General features: G+C 57.7%; 2 protein-coding genes across 5 annotated transcripts in view; one reads left to right on the forward strand and one right to left on the reverse strand.

Moving 5' to 3' along the window:
* The first annotated feature begins 24 nt into the window (after window positions 1–24).
* RRAS (RAS related) lies at window positions 25–3992 on the forward strand. Of its 3 annotated transcripts, none has more exons than XM_036307216.1 (6): window positions 25–192; window positions 2164–2251; window positions 2373–2475; window positions 2572–2680; window positions 3472–3590; window positions 3676–3992. In XM_036307216.1, exons 1-6 carry the CDS (start codon window positions 40–42, stop codon window positions 3758–3760), a joined length of 657 nt encoding a protein of 218 aa, XP_036163109.1. In that variant the 5' UTR covers window positions 25–39; the 3' UTR covers window positions 3761–3992. The 3 variants fall into 3 exon arrangements, with proteins under 3 accessions (XP_036163109.1, XP_036163107.1, XP_036163108.1); XM_036307214.1 differs by lacking the exon at window positions 25–192 and adding an exon at window positions 1418–1819; XM_036307215.1 differs by lacking the exon at window positions 25–192 and adding an exon at window positions 1418–1762.
* Window positions 3993–7767: 3775 nt separating this feature from the next.
* Window positions 7768–23623, reverse strand: part of PRR12 (proline rich 12) — a 30142-nt gene continuing 14286 nt past the window's right edge. For both annotated transcript variants that reach the window (XM_036307193.1, XM_036307192.1), the window contains exons 7-14: window positions 18190–18306; window positions 17939–18072; window positions 17105–17652; window positions 12961–13086; window positions 12766–12863; window positions 10038–10184; window positions 9852–9947; window positions 7768–8953 (exon numbers count right to left, since the gene is read on the reverse strand). In XM_036307193.1, the coding sequence (XP_036163086.1) occupies window positions 8807–8953; window positions 9852–9947; window positions 10038–10184; window positions 12766–12863; window positions 12961–13086; window positions 17105–17652; window positions 17939–18072; window positions 18190–18306 (1413 nt within the window). In that variant the 3' untranslated portion in view covers window positions 7768–8806. The remainder of the gene's footprint in view (window positions 8954–9851; window positions 9948–10037; window positions 10185–12765; window positions 12864–12960; window positions 13087–17104; window positions 17653–17938; window positions 18073–18189; window positions 18307–23623) is intronic.

Below are 23623 nucleotides of genomic sequence, written 5' to 3' on the forward strand. Positions count from 1 at the left end.
CCCCCAGGCTGTAGCGGCGGCGGCGGCAGCGAAGGCGACATGAGCAGCGGGGCGGCGTCCGCGACGGGGCGGGGGCGGCCCCGGGGCGGGGGGCCGGGACCCGGGGACCCCCCACCCAGCGAGACACACAAGCTGGTGGTCGTGGGCGGCGGCGGCGTGGGCAAGAGTGCGCTGACCATCCAGTTCATCCAGGTAGTGGGGACCTCACTCGGGGGGTGCCCCGGGGACCCAGAACATAGCCCTTGGGGGGGATCCCTGAGACCCCGATCTTCTCTTGATCCGTCACTGAGACCTTCTTATGAGGCCCTCTAATCTTAAAAATCCCCCTGAGAATGTGACCCTGAGCCCCCCAGAGCTGCCACCCTCTTACCTGAGGGACCTTCCTTCTATACTCACGTCCTCCCCCAGGGCCCAGGACTCCCCTTCGCTGTTGACCTGACCCTGAGCACCTCCTGGGAGCACGTTAAATCCATAAGTCGCCCCATCCAGATCCTAAGCCCTTTCCTGTGCCCCCACCCTTGTAGATGCCACTTCCTCTCACCCTGAGCCCCATCTCCCCCAAATCCCAGACCTCAGCTTCCCCTCTGAGAGCCAGAGCCTAACTGGGAGAATGCTTGTGCCCAAAGCCCTTGAGATGGCCCCAGTCTGGATGCTTAGCCCTTTCAGGCACCTCCCCCAGAATCTAGAAATGATGCCCAAACTTTGCCCCCGAGTCCCATCTGGGACCACCCAGTTCTAAGAGAGGTGCCCTCAGACCCAAGAGAGTTCTAAAAGGTCCTGTGCCCCTTGGTCATTCCAGAGAACGCTAAGACCCCACATCCTGGGGCTCCCCCATCTCCATCCCATGAGACCCAGACCTCCACCCTCCCCCTAAGGAAAACCAACCACTCTTGAATTTTCCATTCAGACTCCCCGAGCCTCTCTCAGAAACCCTGGCTACCCCCCAAAAAAACAGTCTCCATGGAAGAAGCCCCCAGATTCTCGACACCCCCAGAAATAGCTACTCCTGAGGAGTGTCTCTGACCCCATAAATGCATGTCAGGGTCCCTAAGACTCTAGACACGCACTTCTATTCTAGTACAAACTCCCAATGTGCCCAGATTTCCCTCTCCTAGTTCTCACCCCTGAGCTTCCTTCTTGTGAGGTGTGCTGAAGACACCCTCCTAATCCCCCCAGGGCCTGGTCCCCACCCCCTCCTTCCAGGACAGGCCCTCACCAAGCACCACCCCCAGCAGACAGGGTGCAGCCCTAAGACCCCCAGCGGCCAGATCACCCCTTCTCTGCTGAAACGCCACCCCATTCCCAAGGGAAACCTCCCTCCTGCCTCAGAGAAACCCTAGAAAGGTGTCTGCTCCGGAGAAGATAGTGCAGGGGCCCCTGGGCCCCAGACCCCTCAAGAGACCGCCCCCACCCCCCGCCCCCAAGTGCCTGCATGGGAGCCCTTGCCTGTGTAGAGAAAAGCCCCCCAGCCCTGGGCCCCTTGTCCCAGGGGCAGACCCGAAACTGCTCAAAAGCCTGGCTGGAGACGGGCGGGACCCAGGCAGGAAGGGAGGGGCCCGGCCTGCAGGAGGGGCAGTTTCTCCAAAGTTGGATTGGAACCCGGACCTTCCCCTGGGAGGAGACACTGAAAGCCGCCCGAGGAGGAGGAGGAGAAGCAGGAGGAGGAGGAGGAGGAGGAGGGAGGAGGGACAGATACAGACAGGCAGAACTCTGGACAACACGGCCCCCAGTAACTGAGCACCTACTCTGCCCAGGCCGGGTGGTAAATGCTCAGACGCTAACTGGATTTCGCCTGAATCTCACAAACACTGGCTTCCATGTGGGGCTATTTTAACACTCATTTTCTAAAGGAGGAAACAGGTCCAGAGAGGGGAAGTGATTTGTTCAGCGCCACACAGCCAGGAGGTCACCGCGACCCGGGAGACGGACTCGATACTAGAAAGAGACAGAAGTGCAGGAGAGCCCCCCAGACAGGGGCCTGGGGGCGGCCGAGGGAGGGAGGGAGGGAGGGAAAGCCAGAACGAGGACGATAGAGCCAAAGAGACAGGGGACAGAGACCCAGAGAGTGGGGCGGGGCAGGCCAGGCGGGCCCCAGGGGCAGAGCTGTGCCAACCCTGCTGGGGCGGTGGAGTCACAGCGTCCCCCCTCTCCCCACCCCTCCAGTCCTACTTCGTTTCTGACTACGACCCCACCATCGAAGACTCCTACACCAAGATCTGCACCGTGGACGGCGTCCCGGCCCGGCTGGACAGTGAGGGCGGCCGAGAGCGCATGGGGGGCTAGTGGCGGGGGTCGGGGCGGTGTGGCCAAGGGTGCCTGGGGATGGCCAGGGGAGCCTTGTCCACATGGCGGCCCTCTCCCCTTCCCTGCAGTCCTGGACACCGCGGGCCAGGAGGAGTTTGGCGCCATGCGGGAGCAGTACATGCGCGCCGGGCACGGGTTCCTGCTGGTGTTTGCCATTAACGACCGGCAGAGGTGAGAGGAGCCGGGAGGCTGCAGAGCAAGGGAGGGGCGGGGGGGGGGGGGGTGTGCTGAGCTGCCGGACCTCACGCCTCTGGGCTTCCTCTGCAGTTTCAACGAGGTGAGCAAGCTCTTCACGCAGATCCTCCGGGTCAAGGACCGCGACGACTTCCCCATCGTGTTGGTCGGGAACAAGGCGGATCTGGAAGCGCAGCGCCAGGTCCGAGGCGCCCGGGGACCCCCGTCTCAGCCTGGGAGGGTGGCACACCTCCCTGTCTCTCTGCACATCAGCATCCTCCTCTGGCCGGTGTGATCCTGCCCCCCCCACTGTCACACGGGTCCCTGGATGTGTCGCCCCCCCAAGCCGGTCGCTCTGAGTCCCCGGCATTGCACCCAGGAGTTCCCGGGAGAGGTGGCTGGTCCCCAGGTCCCCAAGCCCTGACTCTGCTCCACCCCCTCCCCTCAACCCCCACCTCTTGTTCCCACCGGGGACCTTTGCATCCACCTCCCACTGGGTCCAGCCGCCCCCCGCCTGCTCCCAGCCCTCTGTGGCTCCCCATAGGCCCCGTCGTGGGGGGTGGGGGTGGGAACCAGCTCTTCCACCTGGCCCTGGGTGCCGCCGTGGTCTCGCCCTTCCTTTCTCTGCTCCCACCACTTCCCTCTGCCAGGGGATTGCACGCAGAGCACAGTTGTAGAGAAAGCCTTTGGGGATTTCCAGCCTTGGCTGCAGGGCTCAGGCCTCTGCTGGGAACACCCCACTTCTTTGCCTGATGAACTGTCACCTCACTTGCCGGAGGGCAGATGTCTGTGCAGCCTCTCCGCTCCTCAGATGGTGCCCAGCCCCCCCTGGTGTCCCCCATCTGATCTCTGGAACTTTCTATTGGAGCCCCCCGCCCACCATGTGTGACGCCTACCCCCCACCCCCCATCCCAGCGCACAGTGTCTGTCCTTCTGCCCCATCCTGGGTGCAGGGACCTGAGTCTCCCGGGTGTCTCCCCCCCACCCCCACAGGTGCCCCGATCTGAAGCCAACACCTTCAGTGCCTCCCACCACGTGGCCTATTTCGAGGCCTCGGCCAAACTGCGCCTCAACGTGGACGAGGCCTTCGAGCAGCTGGTGCGGGCTGTCCGGTGAGTGGAGGGCTCCCCCCCCACTCCACCCCCCATCTTCTGTCCCCAACCCCTGGGGCCCAAACTCACCAGCTTCTTCCCACAGGAAGTACCAGGAGCAGGAGCTGCCGCCCAGCCCGCCCAGCTCCCCCAGGAAGAAGGCCAGGAGCTGCCCCTGCGTCGTCCTGTAGAGGAACCAGCACGCGCTCCCGGGACCAGCTGCCCTTCCCCAGCGGGGTCTCCCAGGCCACACTACACCCCCACCCACGACCCCCGGCCTGCGGCCACTGCCACCGCGTGCCTCTGCCAATGCCTCCTGCCCCCACCCGGGCCCCTGGTGGGGGCGAGGGGCTCCCGGGCCTCCAGTCCGGGCCACTGCTGTATATAACCCCGCCCCAGAGAAATAAACGTCACTGCCAGTGTCGGGAGGCGCTTGTGTGGGAGGGGAAAGGGCCAGAGGAGGTCGGTGAACTCAGGGCAGGCGCACACGAAAGCCTCGGCCCACCTAGAACCATCGGATCTAGAACCCCGTGTTGGTGGGGGCAGGGCCATCGAGAACGAGGTGGGCCAGGTGTCTGGACCCCACTTACCCTGCAACAGGCCACTCCACCCTTTCCTGTGTCAGCGGGCATTTGCTGGGATGAGGTTTAACGTTTGAAAAAGAATTGTTTTCCTGGAACATGCTAAAAGGACACTGTTCAATATGGTAGCCAGAAGCTGCAGGTGACCATTTATTACTAGAGGCCCAGTGCATGAAATCTGTGCACAGGTAGGGTACCTAGCAGCTGCCGGCTGCTGGCCGGGGCCTTCCTTCAGTCCGCGCCGCCCCCTGGTGGCCAGCACACATCATAGAGAGCGATCCAACTCCTGGTTGGTCAAACTCCTGAGGGGACACTTTGCATATTAGGCTTTTATATAGAGAGAGATTATTTTTCCCCCATTGATCCTAGAGAGGGAGAGGGAGAGGAACGTGGATCCGTTGTCCCACCCGTCCATGCACCCACCAGTTTCCTGCATGGGCCCTGACTGGGGATCGAACCCGCAACCCTGGTGGGATCAGCATGACGCTCCAACCAACAGAGCTACTTGGCCAGGGCCAGGGCATGTGACTGTCCTCAGTCACACTGGCCACATTTCAAGGGCCTGTTCATTCCTCCCATGTGGCTAGTGGCTACCCCAATGCAAACAGGCAAATCCCCACCACCCCAGAGAGGCCCGTTGGTGTTCTAGAAAGTTCCAGACTTTGGAGACAGGCAGCAGCCGCTCCAAACCCCGCCCGCCCCCTCCCGCCTCCGATGTATGTTTGCGAGGGCTTCTGGCCGGAGGAGGAGAAAGGGACAGGTGGACGGAATGGTGTCCGAGCAGCCAGCTGGCAAGTTCTCAGTTCCAGAAAGTTCCCAACTGGGTGGGCTGACGTCCGAGTCTTAAACCCTGAGTCCGACTTCGGGCTGGTGTGGACACACCCCATCTGAGCCTCTCTCCTGGGAGGAGAAGTGCCGGGTATCTCAAGGCCACCAGACATAAGTTGCTAGGACCCTTCCGTTTGCAAACGTTTGGTTCCCCAACATTCAATCCAGGACCCCTGAATTCCGCTCTCTCTTTGCTGATCTCGAAGGCTGAGACCACCACTCACCCATCTCCCAAGCCCACCGGACAGGCGTCTTTGAACCCCAACACCGACTCAACACACCAGGCCGGAGCCCCACCCCTGATGTCCCCAGGCCTGAACTTTGACCTCCACCTAATGAGCTGTCACTAGTCACTGACCTGTGCCCCCTCCCCCCCGCATCTCAGTGTCCACAGAATCCCGGCCGGAAATGCTCCGCTCACACCCACCCAGAACCGGCTTTTCCTGGGCCTGGGGTAGCGATGGTCCTGCAGGGCCCTGGCAGCGGGCTGCCTGGGTTCGAACCCCGCTCCGCCACCTCGGTCGGGGTACCCTGCGCTGTGGTGACCACAGAGCCACTCCCCAGGGCAAGAGGCACACAGGCGATGAGCACGGTGCCCGGGGCACCCTCAGTGCCTTGTGCTCCGGCCCCAGCCCCATGAATGTCCCTCTGTACTCCAGATCAGAACAACGATTAGCCGACGATCCCTTTCCGGGTTTCATTATCACAGAATCCTTGGCAGGAGTTCCACCTTCCGCCCTGGGAATAAGCCTGGCTCGGACTCATTGTCCCGCAAGATCGTTCCCCTCCCCCAGAACCTCTGCTCAGTGAGGCCCACCTCTGGGGGGACGGGGAGGGACTGGTGGTGGTGGTGGGGGATGTTTCTAGCAGTTTCCAGATAAGACCCGACACCCCCACCCAAGTCCCAGCCGGGGGTGAGGCACGCCTCCAGCACAAGGTCTGCCTAACAGGGCCAAGTCCTTGGCCGGGACACCCTGCCTCTGGGAGGACCCAGATGCACTTTGAGAAGCTGATGAAAGCTCCCGTTTGCCCCCAGAACAAGGCGCACATACAAACCCACACGACAGCTGGCAGGCCATTTTTGGAAGGTTCGCAGCCACCGCCATTCCAGGCTCATCCGACAACAGCCAGAGGCTGGGATGACCTAGTTGGCATCTCCCTAAGGCACATGTGTGCACCCGTGAGTCTCTCCTCTCTGGTTCCTGCCTCCCCTGGGCTCTGGCGGGCCCTGTCAGGGGTTGTCTCTCTGGGTTCTTTGTCCACCTTTGTCAGCCTCTCTCTCAACCCTTCTCGCCATCTCTTGGACCTCCCACAAACCCTTGAGGCCTCCTGCCAAGGGGAACAGCAGCTAAGCGCTTGCAGTGCCGAGTGCTTCACACAGGTTTCCTTCATCTCGCCGAAAGCCCATTTTACAGATGACAAAACTGAGGACGGGAGGCTATTCTCCACCTTGTCCAGCTAGTGCGAGAGCTGGGATTCACTTGGAACAATGGAATGACAAAGGCCAACCAACCACAAGGTTATTCTAACCCCAACGCCCATCCACTTTCTAGGACAGAGCTCTGTCCTGGGACAACGCTGATCCTGGAGACTTTGGTCCCAATTTGGCATCCATTCCAATCCAGAACCTTGAATGTACCGCTCCCTCTGGGGCTATACGCTCAGCACCCCACGGTTTGAGTCCATTCTCAATGCTCTTAACTAAGAAGATTCTAGAAAGTCCACGGCCCATCACGAGCTCCCATCATGTCCCCAAGTGTTTCTAGCCATTCTGTACAACCAGCAATAACTGTGGCCATGGTCTAGACCAGTGGACGGCACACTCAGTCCACAGAGCCAAATATCAACAGTACAACGACGATTGAAATTTCTTTTGAGAGCCAAATTTTTTAAACTTAAACTATATAGGTAGGTACATTGTTATTAACTTAATCAGGGTACCCCTAAGGCTTAGGAAGAGCCACACACTCAAGGGGCCAAAGAGCCGCATGTGGCTCGCGAGCCGCAGTTTGCCGACCACGGTCCTAGGGCGTCAAGAGTCTCTCTTTGTTGACATGTATCCAGGCTCCAGAATGGCTGACTCACTGCTTTATAGGCCGGGTTCTAGAGTGCTCCCAGCCGAACTCCAGGGTTCAAGTTCTCGTCCTAGAGCGTTGCTCCTCAAACTCGGATGCGCATCTGAATCCTCCCAGGAGCTTACTAAAAAGTTGGTTCTGTGCCCGGCCGGCGTGGCTCAGTGGCTGAGCATCAACCTATGAACCAGGAGGTCAGCTGGATTCCCGGTCAGGGCACATGCCTCAGTTGCGGGCTTGATCCCCAGTGTGGGGCGTGCAGGAGGCAGCCGATCAGTGATTCTCTCTCATCATGGATGTTTCTGTCCCTCCCTCTCCCTTCCTCTTTGACATCAGTAAAAAAAAAAATAACAAAACAAACAAAACCAACCTCCTGGCTTCCTCTTTGCCCTTCCCCTTGGGTTGCCTGCTCTGTGAAGACGCTCAAGATGCCCTATGGGTGGGCGAGGTCCATGTGGCAAGACCTGAGGCCAAGAGCCATGCGAATGAGCCACCTTAAAAGTAGATCCTGAAACTCCCGCCAAATCCTTGAGGACGGGCCGCCCCGAGTCCCACCTTCCGCCCTGGGAATAAGATGGCTCGGTCCCTCGGTCCCTCCTCCCTCCCCCAGAACCTCTGCCCGCTGGCTGATGACCCGATGGCACCCCGGTGACAGAGCGAGGCCGGCACCACCCAGGAAACCCACTCCCCGATCCCTGATCCTCAGAAACCATACAATGATGCTTCTTGTTTTAAGTCACTAAATTGTGGGGTGGGGCTCTTTGTTACACAGCGAGACATAGCAGATACATGGTGCCCGGCGCAACCACCACCTGGGGCTCCAGAAAAGCCGCACTCCCGTTCCGGACCCTCTGCCCGTGCCACCCCGGGGGCCGCCGCCCAGACGCCGCGGGACAGAGCCACTCCAGCCGGACCATCAAGTGTTTGCCGTCGGGTTTTCGTTTGGCTGGTTGTGTGTACACAGTGTATACAAGTTGAGTTGTACAGAAGCCCAAGAAAGAGCAAGAGACAACGGGTGGAGGGGGGGTGGGAGCGGAGGGGTTAGAGAGAGGGAAGAGGGGAGGGGAGACCGATAAAAAATAGAACCACATCCAGACAACAATGGGAGGGGGGTGGTGTGTGCTGGGGGGAGACACAGACACATCGCAGTAGAAAAGGAGTGGGAGGGGCAACAGGAGGGGACCCTCTCCCCCCTCCACCTCCCCAGCCCCCGCCCCAGGTATGTACAATAAATAAGATTAAAAATAATTAACAAGATGCGTTTTCCCCCTCCCACTGGACACCGAGAGCCCTGGGGAGGGAATGGCCTTTAGCAAAGATCTTGGCCTGTAACGGGGGGGTGCTTGGGGGTCAGTGGGTCCCCCAGCTCTCTAAAGCGGCCCCACCCCCCTCAACCATACATAGATTTTTCCTATACATTATGTACAAGGTGGAGGGGGTGAGGGCTATGGCCATGGAGGGGGGAATGGGGCGAGGGGGAGAGGGGAAACCGTTACTAAATAGACATTTATACATATATATAAATAATTTCTCTGTACACCGGACAGTGGGAGGGGTGGGGAGGGAGTGGAGAGGGCTGGGGAGAGAGGGGAGTCGAACTCTGAACCCTGCCCCGTAGGGACAACACGGACACACCCTGACCAGTGACCCTCCCTGTCCCCTGGCCACAGGGCCTAGGGGTTAGCGCCTGAGGACACAGTTCTGTCCCAATTCTTGGTTCAAGGAGGAGGTGCCCCGCCCCCCACAGAAGGTGGGGTCACCCGCAGCGGCTGTGGGCCTGTGCTTGGGCCAGCAGGTCGCTGAAGGAGTCGAAGAGCTGCTCCAGCCACGGCTGGTTCCGCATGCACTGCTGCACCACCTCCTCCTGGCCCAGGTCCTCGGCGCCGCCCTCGATGGCCAGGGTCTGTGGGGTTTAAACACGGAGCTGGGCAGGCGGCCACCAGGGCCTGGGGTGGGAGGAGGCGGGGGTCTAGGGATCAGTGTCCAGGAAGAAGGGGCTGGAAGCTGGACTCCTGGGTCTGAGGGAGGAGGAGCTGGGGCCTGGACTCCTGGGTCTGAGGGAGGAGGAGCTGGGGGCCTGGACTCCTGGGTCTGAGGGAGGAGGGGCTGGGGGCCTGGACTCCTGGGTCTGAGGGAGGAGGGGCGGGGGGCCTGGACTCCTGGGTCTGAGGGAGGAGGAGCTGGGGGTCTGGACTCCTGGGTCTGAGGGAGGAGGGGCTGGGGGCCTGGACTCCTGGGTCTGAGGGAGGAGGAGCTGGGGGTCTGGACTCCTGGGTCTGAGGGAGGAGGGGCTGGGAGCTGGACCCCTGGGTCTGAGGGAGGAGGAGCTGGGGGGTCTGGACTCCTGGGTCTGAGGGAGGAGGGGCTGGGAGCTGGACCCCTGGGTCTGAGGGAGGAGGAGCTGGGAGCTGGACTCCTGGGTCTGAGGGAGGAGGGGCTGGGGTCTGGACTCCTGGGTCTGAGGGAGGAGGGGCTGGGAGCTGGACCCCTGGGTCTGAGGGAGGAGGAGCTGGGGGTCTGGACTCCTGGGTCTGAGGGAGGAGGGGCTGGGGTCTGGACTCCTGGGTCTGAGGGAGGAGGGGCTGGGAGCTGGACCCCTGGGTCTGAGGGAGGAGGGGCTGGGGGCCTGGGATCCTGGGTCCGAGGGAGGAGGGGCTGGGGGCCTGGGATCCTGGGTCCGAGGGAGGAGGGGCTGGGGGCCTGGACTCCTGGGTCTGAGGGAGGAGGGCTGGGGGCCAGGCCCCTGGATCCATGGCAGAGCCCAGTAGAGGTGGATCCCAAGGGCGCTGTGGGGGACTCACCTGGTCCCGGCAGCGCAGGAAGGTGTGGTACTTGTAGTGGTGGAGTGAGTGGTAGAGCGTGTAGTATCCCGACTTGTCCAGCTCCACCTTGAACTCCTGGGCAGACGGGGAGAGAAGCCTCAGCACCCCCCGCCCCCGCACCGGGCAGCCCCCCTCCCCGGCCCTGCCCGCCCTCCCCGGCCCCACCTGGGCCCGGACCACGCTCCTCTTGAGCTTGCTGAGCGTCTTGCGGTTGTAGGGCTCCCCGGCCGGCCGCAGCCGCACGGCCCCGTCCTCGGGGGAGCCCTCCCCGCTCTGCTCCACCTGCAGCTGCGGGAACGTGTGCAGGGCGTCCTGTGGGAGGGAGGGGGAGGGGTCAGTGGGACACCCCTCTGGACCCGCACACCCCAAACCCACCGCCCAGTTCTCAGGTTCCCCAGGTCGCCCGAGGCCTTAGTTTCCCCCAGGCTGTCGACCGAGAGACGACCGGGAGTCTTGCTTTCTTCAACGGACCAAGGAGCCCCGGCCTGCCCGGTGGCCTGTGTGTGCTTTGTTCGCGGCCCAGGATTCTCCGTCAGCTCCTTCCACCCAGGACTCTCAGAGGTACCCCGACATCCTACTCAAAATTCTCGGAGTCAACCTGCAGTCCAGAACCCCTGGCGCCAGGGAACAGTCCATCCCAGAGTTCTAAAGCCAGGCTGGCATTCCCTCCTTCACCCTCAGACCGGTCCTAAGACAGGCATGCGCTGGCGACCCCGGGCTCCACTGCAGACCACTGACTGCAATAAAGCGGGCATCGCCCTAAAGCAAACGCTGCAATAAAGTGGGAATCGCCCTAAAACAGGCACAGCAATAAAGCGGATATCGCCTTAAAGAGACACCGCAATAAGGCGGGCATCGCCCTAAAGCAGGCGCCGCAATTGCCGTAAAGAGATACCGCAATGAGGCGGACAATGCCGTAAAGCAGATGCCGCAATAAAGCGGGCATCGCCCTACAACAGGCACAGCAATAAGGCGGACATTGCGTTAAAGAGACACAGCAATAAGGCGGCCAATGCCGTAAAACAGATGCCGCAATAAGGCGGGCATCGCCATAAAGCAAGCCACACAATTTTTGGTTTCCAGGTGCATACTGTAGAACATGACGTGTGCAATAACATGCTGTCTAAAAAAATGTACATGTCTTCATTTAAAAATACTTTATTGCAAAAAAAAAAAATGTTAACCATCATCTGAGCCTTTGCGAGTTGTGAGCTTTTGGCTGGTGGAGGGTCTTACCTTCAATTTGTAAAAAAATGCAATATCTGTGCATCTCAGTAAGATGAGGTATGCGTATATTCTATAATGGCTTGTCTTGTTTAAAATAATTTTTTAAAGTGATTTTAGATAAGAGGAAGGGAGGGATGGGGAGAGAGAAACATCGATTTGTTGTTCCACTCATTTATGCACTCATAGGTTGATTCCTGTATGTGCCCTGACCAGGGATTGAACCCCAAACCTTGGCATATCAAGATGAGGCTCTAACCTACTGAGCTATCCGACCAGGGCTCCTTTTTTAAAAATAATGGAATTCTTTTTTAAAGATCTGATTTTTTTTTTTTTTTTTTTTTTTTGTTAATCCTCACCCAAGGATATTTTTCCATTGATTTTTAGAGAGTGGGAGGGGGAGAGACAGAGAGACACATCGATTGGTTGCCTCCTGCATGTGCCCTGACCAGGGTTGGGAACCTGCAACCAAGGTATGTGCCCGGGACCCTTCAGTCCAAGGGCCGATGCTCTATCCACTGAGCCAAACTGGCTAGGGCTAAATAATGGAATTCTTAACCCTAGCACGAGATCCTACCCAGACTTCTACTCAGGCAATCCCAGAATTCTCAAGAGTGCTCCTAACATCCCAGCCAGGGCTCTAGAACCAGGCTAACATTTCAGGCCCTACTTTCTGATGCAAACTAACGTCCCACCAAGAATTTCCAAAGCCAGCCTAAAACCTATCCTAGAATTCTCTGAACTAGACGTACACCCCCCCCAGAATTTTCAGGGTGGATTAACATTCCATCCCAGGAATCCGAGTCACCCTAACATTCTACCCCAAGATTCTCAGCATGACACTAACTTCCCTATCAGAATCTCAGGGTTGATATTCTATCCCAGAATTCCTGGAGTCACCCTGATAGTCCACCCCAGAACCCTAGCCATTCCAGAGGGAAATCGTGTAGATGGGCCAGCCAACATGGCTCAGTGGTTGAGTATCGAGCTATGAACCAGGAGACCACGGTTCGATTCCTGGTTGGGGTAATGCCTGGGTTGCAGGCTTGGTCCCCAGTGTGGGGTGTGCAGGAGGCAGCTGATCAACGATTCGCTCTCACCTTTGATGTGTCTCTCTCTCTCCCTTCCTCTCTGAAATCAATAAAAAAAACCTCTCTCTCTATATATATATTTATTTATTTAAATATATTTTATTGATTTTTTACAGAGAGGATGGGAGAGGGACAAAGAGTCAGAAACATCAATGAGAGAGAAACATCGATCAGCTGCCTCCTGCACACCCGCCACTGGGGATGCACCTGCAACCAAGGTACATGCCCCTGACCGGAATCGAACCCGGGACCCTTCAGTCCCCAGGCCGATGCTCTATCCACTGAGCCAAACCTATCAGGGCAATAAAAATATATTTTAAAAAATGTATACTGAAGCCTGAGATTCTCTGTCATCGAGCCCTTTGTGCAGGCCTCAGTTTACCTTTTGTCCCCAAACTTGCCTTCCACAACCGCACTCTGTTGGGCCTTCCCAGCCGTCCATCCCAGACCTTCAGAACCCCTGCTCTCAACTTTTCTCCTGGCCAAGCCGGACTCTCCCTCCAGATGTCCTGGGGACCACGGCACTGGCCCACAGGCGCACGCGCCCTCCACGCCCCACCTCGGGGCCTCCCACGCACCTGCAGGGCGGGGCTCAGCGACAGCCGCTTCAGGACTTTCTTCTTGTGCTCGTTCAGGAGGCCGTCGATCTTCCGCATGGGCGGGAGGTACAGCTCATCTGCAAGACGAGGAGGGCGCGTCAGAAGAGTCACAGCCCCACAATGCGTGGGGGGCGAAGGAGGGCTCCCCAGCTCCCGCTCCAGGCCTCAGCTCACCATGCGTGTCCTCCAGGGCCTGGATCATGTCCGGGTCGAGCGCGGTGCTCACCAGCATCTCCACGTAGCTCCGGTACATCTCCCGCATCGCCCGGGTCTTCAGCAGACGCCCGGGAACTGCCCGCTCTGGGGGGGGGGGGGGGGGGGGACACACAGGGGATACGAGGTCATGATTCCAACTTGCTCTGACGCTACCCGAGGCGCAGACAGCGTTCTGAGCGCCAGGGGCCAGGAGAGAAATCCCTGCTCTCAGGGAGGCCCAGGCCCACGGGGCGGGCTGCCAGGAACCCGTGGCAGGAAAGAGCATTAGGAAACGGCATTCCAGGCTGGTAAACTTCACGTCTGACTAGTTCGATGCAGCTTCCACAGGGTCTAAAGAAGCAGTTTAAACCGGTGAATCAAGTCAGAGATCAGATCACAAAGGGCAAGATGGAGGGAGGAGATATGGGAGCGGACTGCACCTTATCCGTGCAAGCCAGACAAGGCCGGGCCCCCAGCGAGAGGTGCCGAGGGCAAGGGCTTGCTTGTCCCGGTGGGTGCTAGGAAGCCACGGGAGGGCTGTGAGCAGGGGAGGGGTGAGAAAAGGGAGCAAGGCCCCTCTGAGGCCACATGGGGGACCGACAGGAGGCCTGAGACCAGAGGTCAGGGCAATGGACCAGGTAAGAGAGGATGAGGCTGGAGCCGGGCAGGGCCGGAGGGACAGGCTATGGCGATGGGGGTAGGGGTGGGGCCTGTGGGAAAGCGCAGAGGGGGATGGGGCAGTGAGCGAGGGGCAGGACTGGGGACTTCTCGGATGTCGTGGTGCCCGAGGGTCTGGCCTGGTGGCTGAGGGGACTGTCCCTGAGACAGGGAATCTAGGACAAGGAGGGAGCTCAGTGGGCGGGGAGGGAGGAGGGCTCGTAGGAGGCCTGGAGGGCGGCCGGGGGGGAAGGGACGACCCTGAGGCTCGGGAACCTGTGGGAGCTGCCAGATGAGCAGTGGAGGATGAGAAGCAACAGGGCCAAGGACAGGGCACGGAGGGGCGCCCACGGAAGGGCGTCGGGGAGAAAAGACAAGCAGGAGGGCCGCGAGGAGGACCCAGGAAGGCAGCAGCAGGAGAAAATGTGCACTTGGTTCATGCAGATTGAGGGTCCCTGGTGACCCCTTGGCAGTGGGCGTCAGACGCCCTCAGGCCTCAACCCAAACCCACCCCCGTCTCCTGTGTCGCTCAGGGCGCAATCCTGCCAGTGAGGCCCCTAAGCCCCAGGCCCCGTGTCCCTCCCAGATCTGGTCCTGTTCCTTCTCCGCCCTCACTTGTCACCCTCTCCTGCTTGCTCCGGCCACTGGCCTCCTTCCTGATCCCTTGACACGCCCAGCCTGGAATGTTCTCTCCCTCGAAGTCACATGACTTCGCTGCGTTCTGTTCTCTGCTCTCTGTGTCACTGCCAGGAGCCTCCCCAACGCCCTCCCTTCCCCCAAAATATCACCCCGTAGGCCGCCTGGATCCCCTTTCCGGGATTTATTTTTCTTCACGGCCGTCCCACCCCCTCCCCCCGCCTCACACCGATGGCTTTTCATATTGCTTTGTATTCTATTACGTAAGTAACATCGTTATCTGATCGCCTCCCCCGCCGCCGGCTGGACTCTGAGCTCCCAGAGGACACATGTTTTTGCCTGTTCTGTTCACAGCTGGGACCGCAGTTGTGGCCCATAGTAGGTGCTCAATAAGCACCTGCAGCAAGAGGCTGAGGAAGCCGGACGGGAGTGGACGAAAGGGAGAGGAGAGAAGATGGCACCGCAGCCTCTTTCTAGAACTCTCACTGGGTACACGGGAGAGGAGAGAGCATCCGCTTCCAGGTCATAGAGGGTGGCTGGTCGCCGACAAGCAGGAGGGTCGGTGTTGAGGCCTCCTGAGCTGGGCAAAGCCTTCAGGGTACCCAGTCCTTCCCCTGGAGGGAGTCCCCGTTGAATGGGGCGAGGGGGGCCGGACCCAGAGATGGATACCGACCCTTGGAAGGGGAACTGTTCCCTCTGCGAGTACAGAGTTCAGTGCCCGTTTCCCAGGCTCCGAAAACTCAGGGCTGCCCATGTATGTTCAGAGCAGCGTCCACCCAACCAGTTGGTACTTGGATAAATAAAGCGTGGTCGGTCCAGACAATGGAATATTATTCAGCCAGAAAAAAGGGATGAAGCACCATGACATGGGTGAACCTCACAAGTATTATGCTAAATGACAGAAGCCGGACACAAAAGGCCGCGAATGGCATGACTCCGCTTATCGGAAATGTCCGGAATACGCAAACCTATGGAGATTGGACATTAGGGCTGGAGGGAGGGAAGGGGAGTGACAGCCACAGGGTGCAGGGTTCTCCTCTTTGATGATGTAAATGTTCTAACACTGATTACCCAGGTGAATAACTCTATGACTAGACTAAAGCCAGTGAATTACATGTTTTTAAAATAGGTGAGCCTGATGGTATGTGACTTAGACGCATAAACTTGTTTGAGAAAAAAAGAACTGAGGGCCAGGGAAGAAAAGGCCTGCAAATCGAGGCCTTTCGGAAACCTCCTTCCTTGCTATACCTTCCAGTCCCAGCTTTAAATGCTTCTACCAGGCTCGATTCAGCACAGCTCGACTCCCTTGCAGCTAGCTGTGGCCATGTGACTGGCTCTGGCCAATGGGCTATGAGAAACAGGATGCAGGCCACGCCCACTCAAATCTGTCACTTAAAAGTGAAGCCATTCTCCACTCCTACTGACAGGGCTGCTGGGCTTAGCCAGTGCGGTTCAACGGTTGAGCATCAACCTATGAACCCGGAGGCCACAGTTCAATTACCGATCAGGGCATATGTCCGGGTTGCGAGCTCAATCTCCAGTGTGGGGCGTGCAGGAGGCAGCCCATCAATGATCCTCTCTCATCATTGATGTTTCTATCTCTCTCTCCCTCTCTGAAATCAATAAAAAAATAATATTTTTTTTTAAAGGCAGCATCCTGGGGGACAGCAGAACAGCAAAAGGAGAGAAAAGTGGGGGGGCCCTAGACAACCTGGAGAAGAGCCTCTGATTCGCCATGAAACCTCCCACCTGTCAGGGCTCTGATGGAAAGACAATTCCAGCTCTCATTTGAGTAGCTGTATGTTTAGTCTCTTTTAGAACAGCTACCCTGCCCCCTGGCCAGGTAGCTCAGTTCGTTAGAGCATCGTCCCGATAGGCCGAGGTTGCAGGTTCGATCCCCAGTCAGGGCACACGCAAGAAGCAACCAATGAAGGCATGAGTAAGTGGAACAACCAACTGATGTTTCTCTCTGTCTCTTTCCCTTCCTCTCTTTCTCTCTTTCTCTCTCTCTCTCTCTCTCTCTCTGAAAATCAATCAATAAGTAAAAAAATATTACAAATTAAGAATAAAGAAAAATGAATCAGTAATGAAAAACAAACAACGAAACTGCTACCCCTGCACTCTACCTGGAAGTGTGTGACCTTGAGCAAGTCAGTCACCTCCCAGTGCCTCAGTTTCCTCATCTGGAAAGCCAAGGATAACTACAGGGTTTAGGTCGAGATAAAATGACTTAAAATGCTCAGAACGGTGCCTACTGCCTCGTAAGCACCTGACTGCTGTACATATATGTACAAGTATCGCTGTCGTGACTGTCATCATAAATCAGACACCACGCTCCGCAATGGAGCTCACATCTGGTACCTGCAATAGGCAAACAGGTGCTTTAGCTGTTATTATTACTTTTTTAAAGAGGTGAGTTTGTTGTTGTTGTTTTTAAATATAATATATTTTTATCGATTTCAGAGAGGAAGGGAGAGGGAGAGAGAGAGAGAGAGAAACATCAATGATGACAGAGAATCATCCATCAGCTGCCTCTTGCATGCCCCACACCGGGATTCGAGCTGCAACCCGGGCACGTGCCCTGACTGGGAATCGAATCCTGACCTCCTGGTTCGTAGGTCGATGTTCAACCACTGAGCCACACTGGCCAGGCTCCTGCTAGCATTTTTAATTTACTTATTATTGTGACAGTCTTGCTCACACTACCTGGACCCTCTGGACAGCCCTGGCCCGTGCCTCCTTCTGAAGGCCTGGAGTCCCAAGCCCCCAGACCCCCCCCTCCCCGCCTTCATCCCCGCCCCCCAAGCCTCCTGGCTGCCCAGGGCCTCACCGTCCTCGCTGGGGGCTCCAGGGGATGAGTCCGAGTCCGAGGAGCTGCCTGCCGGGCCCCCGCCCGCCGAGGCATTGCCCGCCGCCTCCTTCAGCCACTTCTTTCTCTTCTTGGGGGGCGGCTCGGCCTTCACCTTGGGGGGCCGGGTCTTGGGCAGCCGGGAGGCTGCGGGCTGTCCGGCGAGGCTCCGCTCCGGCCGCGTCTGCCGCCCGCCTGCGCCCCGCTCCCCTCGCAGCAGCCGCTCCCCACGGGTCCCCCGCTCCTTCTCCTTCTCCTTCTCCTTCTCCTTCTCCTTCTCCTTCTCCTTCTCCTTCTCCTTTTCCTTCTCCTTCTCCTTTTCCTTCTCTTTCTCCTTCTCCACAGGCCGCAGTGGGGACGCCTTCTCAGGGGCAGGGGGCTCAGGCCCCACCGTCTCGGGTGGCTGCTCTGGGGGCTTCTCAGCTGTCATCTTGTCAGGGGTCTCAGGCTTAGGGGGCGGCCCCGGGGCCTTGGGGGCGGGGGCGGAGGTGCCCCCGGCGGAGGCCGGGCCCTTGGCCTGCCCCGAGCGCCTGGGGGGGAACATGGGAGGGAACAGTGAGCAGCCCCCAAGGTCCCCAAGTTCTCCTCTTGGGATCCCCCTGTCCAGCCCACAGCTCTAAGCACAGGCCACCTTCCCTCTCGCTGCGGCGGTCTCCTCTCTGGGCCTGTCCCCTGCCCTGGACTCGCCATCCCTCTCTGGGTCTCTGTCCGGCCCTCTTCTGTCCCCTCCTCCTGACAATGTCCTCTGCCGCATGTCCGGTCCCCCAGCCTTCTGGCCATGCCCGCCTCCTGTCCCCCAGGCTCCCTGGCACCCACCTGACAGGCGCTGGGGGCCGGTGCCAGGGTTTCCGAGCGCAGACCCTCACGTAATCCTTCTTGTTGACGTTTTCCAGAAACTTCACATAAAGGCGCTGGTACCGGTTTTTTGCGTCCCCAAAATACCCCAAATACTACGGAGGGAAAGAGGCACAAGAGAAACTCCTTTCACCCCCCCATCGGGGCAGCCCCGACTCCCTAGCTCCCACCGCCCTGGGCCGGACACCCCGGTACTGCCCCCGCAGGCTTACGTTGCTGGTGGCGCAGAACTGCCGCTGCCCGTCCTTGATCTCCGGGGTGAACTTCTGCAGCAGGGCCTTCTGGACGCGCCAGATGGGTGGGGGCTCTCGGCCCGTCTGCAGCGCCAGCTGAGGAGGGGGCAGAGCGAGGCCGGCGGTGTCAGCACCCGTTCCTGCGCCTTGCCCCCCAGTGCCTGGCCCTCTGACCTCCCTCTGTACCCCCTTCGAGGAAAGGCACCGTGGTCAGCAAGGACCCACGGGCATCCGATGACAGATTATCTTTTGGTCTTGTGAGGGTCTGAGCCCTGGGGTCCTCGCTGAGCCTGGAGACAGCTGGGGTCTGGCCCGGTCCTCCCGCGGCTCATCCAAGGCTCGCAATCCGGCCCTTCATGCCTGGGCTACGCGGCTTCTGTCACGATAGCTCCATCGTCCGATGGCGCACGCCTCCCGCAAGAGGTAGTGACAGACGCAAGCACCTACCACCCACCCTTTTCCAGACACGGCCTCTGGCCCTGAGATCGACAAAGCCTCGACATGGGGTCTTTGTGACCGGGGTAACGAGACAGATAAGCAAATACACAAAGCGGGGCCAGGCTGTGGCTTGTGCCAAGAACAGACAGGTGACAGGGGACCTGAGACCGTTTTGTCCATCAGCCTATCCACACAGGGCAGGACCCAGGGAGAGGAGAGGCCCTCCCCTTCCCACCGCCCGCACGTCCGCAGATCCTCTCCCACACACCGACCCTCTTGTGCCCCCGGCTGGGCACTGGAACCCACGGATGTGAGTGAGCCCCCAGCACCTGATCTTGGGGAGCGAGGCAGGCAGCGGGGGAGCCAGACGCAGGCACACGGAAAGTAACAGCACCGGTAGTGAATGTGTTAATGGTGGATGCCCCGGGAGCCTAGAGGAAGGACCCTCAACTCAATCTGAATCCAGGAATGCTTCTTGGAAGAAGTGACGCCTAAATGAGTCTTGGGAGGACCCTGTCCCTTTCCCTGAGGGGGCTGGGTGATGACCAGGGCTGCCAGGAAAGTGTGTGACTGCTGTGGCCCTAGCAGGGAGCAACTGACGGTATAGATATGTAAAGACTAAGGTCATAGCCCTGACCGGTTTGGCTCAGTGGATAGAGCGTCGGCCTGTGGACTGAAGGGTCCCGGGTTCGATTCCGGTCAAGGGCATGTACCTGGGTTGCGGGCACATCCCCAGTAGGGGGTGTGCAGGAGGCAGCTGATCAATGTTTCTAATTCTCTATCCCTCTCCCTTCCTCTCTGTAAAAAAATCAATAAAATATATTTAAAAATTAAGAACATAGGGGGACCCGTGCACTGTGCATTATGATAACCCAGAGATGAAGGAGGAGCAGTGCCTGCCTTCACAGACTCCGCAGTCAAGTGATAACAGCAGCATTCGGATGATAACCCCAATCGACTGGCCATGGCTGCCCTGAGCACCAGGCTCAGCGGGAGGGAGTGCGGGGATCGATCAATCAGATCGACAGAGAAGGCGTTTCCGGAACCTGATGAAAACGCGGGCCAGACGGCTCTTCCCTGAGACTCGCACAAGAGTGAGGCCGGATGAGACAGGGACGCAGGCGTCCCCACCTAACGTGCTTTCCTCCAGGAAACCACGCTTCTCCGTCCTCCCTTCTGGCTCCTCAGGGAGCCGGGCCAGAGGCCCAAGGACTGAAAAGTCCATTTACATCCTACCCTGTTCCAAAGCCCTCCGCAGGCTGGCACGGAGAGACTTGGCCCCAGTTTCCTCTCCCCTTTCCTGCCCCTGCCCTGCAAACCCCTCAAAGCTCAGCAGACAAGCCCCCCGCCTTTTTTATTTAGAGAGAGGAAGGGAGAGGGAGAGAAACATCGATCAGCTGCCTCCTGAACGCCCACTACTGGGGATCGAGCCTGCCACTGGGCACGTGCCCTGACAAGGAATCGAACTGGCAGCCTTTCGGTGCATAGAATGATGCCCAACCAACTGAGCCACACTGGCCAGGGCAACCCCCAGGCTTTTGAACTCCACACTTTTGCATATGCAGGACCCCTCACCTGGGGTGCTTTTCTCTCTCAATGTGAATAGGATGTGCCCTGTTCTAGTTCTCAGAAGCCCTTGAGAAATCCATCAGTGCTCCCCCCGCCCCCCCGGCCCTCCAAGCCAGGGGGAAACCACCCCACCTCTGCCTCCCCCCACTGCCTACCTGCTTTCTCTAAGGAGTCAGCTGATTCTCTAGCTGGACTAAGTCCCTGGGCTCACCGCTTTCCAACTGGACTTGGTGCCTTCCCCCAAACCCCTTTTCTCCCAGGATCCCCACCATACCCCCGCCCCCCGCCGCCATCGGACCCAGTCACTTGGCAACCGTCCCTGCCAGCTCCTCACCAGTGCCAGTTAGTCCCAAAGCCATGTCCTTCCTGCCTCTCCTCATGCCAACGCCCACTTCCACTTCCCAGGGAAGTTGGCCCACCCACCGACCCCAAATGCTGAGCTCGACCAATCGGATTCTCTTCTGGGATTTTGAACTGTGACAAGCTGAGAGGAGGACAGTAAGCCGCAGGATGTGAGTAAGCTAGCTAGATGCATTGAGCCTGCAGGGTCCATTAACATGGGGAGTGACTGTCATAGAAATCACGCAGTAGACAGACTGTCACCAGAACTGGAGACCTCCACAGCCACCTTCCTGCAGACCAGGAGCCCTAGCAGAGGCTGGGCCACCCAGAGCAGATCCTCCCATTGATTCTAGACTTGTTAGTCACTGGCCAAGGCTCGACCCCTTGTATCCCTGCACGTCACAAGCATGCCATGCTTTCCGTCACCACAGGGCTGGGCACAGACTCCGCCTGCTGGCTGGCCCATCCTCCCCACACTTTTCTCCATCCAACAAACTCTTATGTGCTCAGAGTTGACATCCTGCTAAATCTTCAACATCCCCAAGTACTGAGCGGGGATATGATCACACCCATATCACAGATGGGGAAGATGGACAGAGAGGGGGCCGATCTGAACTCCCCAGTACAGCAGGCCTTTTCTCCCCACATGTGGCTCTTAAGCAATCGAAATGCAGCTGATCTGAATGTTCTATGAACACCAAGTTTTTCTATATTAATTACATGCTGAAATGCTATTTTAGATATGCTGGGTTAAAGGAACGACATTCCTGGGGCTAATCTCACCCATCTTTTAACTGTTTAAAAATGCGGATCCAGCCAAAACCGGTTTGGCTCAGTGGATAGAGCGTCGGCCTGCGGACTGAAAGGTCCCAGGTTCGATTCCAGTCAAGGGCATGTACCTGGGTTGCGGGCACATCCCCAGTAGGAGATGTGCAGGAGGCAGCTGATCGATGTTTCTCTCTCATCGATGTTTCTAACTCTCTCTCTCCCTTCCTCTTTGTAAAAAATCAATAAAATATATTTTTTAAAAAAAATGCAGATCCAAGAAAGTTTCAATGATGCGTATGACTCATGGTATTTCTATTGGACTGCCACCGCTCTAGGAAAAAACTATGGCCCGTGGCCCATGTTTATAGATCTAAGAGCTAAGAATGGTTTCTACATTAAAATATATATATAGCCAAAACTGGTTTGGCTCGGTGGATAGAGCGCCGGCCTGCGGACTGAGGGGTCCCAGGTTCGATTCCAGTCAGGGGCATGTGCCTTGGTTGTGGGCACATCCCCAGTAGAAGGTGCGCAGGAGGCAGCTGGTCGATGTTTCTGTCTCATCGATGTTTCTAACTCTCTATCCCTCTCCCTTCCTCTCTGTAAAAAATCAATAGAAATATATTTAAAATAAATAAATAAATAAAATAATAAAATATATATATATATATTTGTATTGATTTCAGAGAGGAAAGGAGAGGGAGTGAGAGATAGAAATATCAACGATGAGAGAGAATCATGGATCGGCTGCCTCTTGCACACCCCACACTGGGGATGGAGCCCGCAACCCGGGCATGTGCCCTTGAGGAATCGAACCGTGACCTCCTGGTTCGTAGGTCGACGCTCAACCACCGAGCCATGCCGGCCAGGCGGTTTCTACATTTTTAAAAAAATTGTAAAAAAGGAAAAGTCGCCGAAACCGGTTTGGCTCAGTGGATAGAGCGTCGGCCTGCGGACTGAAAGGTCCCAGGTTCGATTCTGATCAAGGGCATGTACCTGGGTTGTGGGCATATCCCCAGTAGGAGATGTGCAGGAGGCAGCTGATTGATGTTTCTCTCTCATCGATGTTTCTAACTCTCTATCTCTCTCCCTTCCTCTCTGTGAAAAATCAATAAAATATATTTAAAAAAAAAAAAAAAAAAAAAAGGAAAAGTCAAGAACATGTGTCAGAGACCCTAAGTGGTTTACAAAACCAAAGACCTTTGCTCTCTGGCCTACAGAAAAACCTGGCCAAGCTCTACACCAGAGATTTTTCCCAAGATCACCAAGATGAGGAAGAGAAGTAAAGCTTACGGGACACCCCGGCGTGCCACCCACAAGCCATGACGCCCGGGTCCTCACACTGCATGAGGGAGGTACTAACACGATCAGCCCCATTTTACAGATGAGGACACTGAGGCTCAGGCGGGTCCCATACCAATCTAACTCACAAGTGGCAGAGATTCATACCGGTCGGGTTAAAGTCAAAGCCAGGCTCTCCACAACCGTGCTGCCAGCCTGCCCTGACTCCAGGCACACGAGCAAGTCCCCAACATCTATCTGCATTGGGGACTCGGTCCCCAGGCTGTGTGCCCCCCATTATAACGCACACTTGTGTTGTATTTTAAGCACCGAGTCCTTGCCCGGTCCCCTCCTCTGCCCCATGCCAGCCGGGAGGTGGTATCGGATGGCTCTGGCTCCAATCCCAGCTCAACACTCTCCAGCCCAATGATTCTCTCTCTCTGATCGTGAACTTCCTCATCTGTAAATTGGGAGTCACGGTCCCTGCCCAGAGCCCTCCCTGTTCATTGGCCCAGTGCTGAGCGCCCAGGGGCACCGGCTGCTTCCTCGTCAGTCAGTGTTTGACAGAATTACAGAGAGAATCGCTGCATCTGGTGCTGAAGGCACAGGCTCCCAGAAGGCAGTAGAGCCGTGAAAGCTTGGGAACACTACCATACTGCTCTTCGCCTCAGTTTCCTCCCCTGTAAAATGGGGATAATCATCCCTCATAAAGGAAGGTGATTATAAAGACAAATCTTGGAGCCCTAGCCGGTTTGGCTCAGTGGATAGAGCGTTGGCCCGCGGACTGATGAGTCACGGGTTCGATTCCGGTCAAGGGCACATGCCTGGGTTGCGGGCTCGATCCCCCGTGGGGGGTGTGCAGGAGGCAGCCGATCAATGATTCTCTCTCATCATTGATGTTTTTATCTCTCTCTCTCTCTCTCTCTCTCTCTCTCCCTTCCTCTCTGAAATCAATAAAAATATATTTTTTCAAAAAAGATAAATCTTGGAGCCCTGGCCGGTTTTTCTCAGTAGTTAG

This window comes from Myotis myotis, unplaced genomic scaffold (assembly GCF_014108235.1).
Source record: "Myotis myotis isolate mMyoMyo1 unplaced genomic scaffold, mMyoMyo1.p scaffold_m19_p_45, whole genome shotgun sequence".
Classification (NCBI taxonomy): domain Eukaryota; kingdom Metazoa; phylum Chordata; class Mammalia; order Chiroptera; family Vespertilionidae; genus Myotis; species Myotis myotis.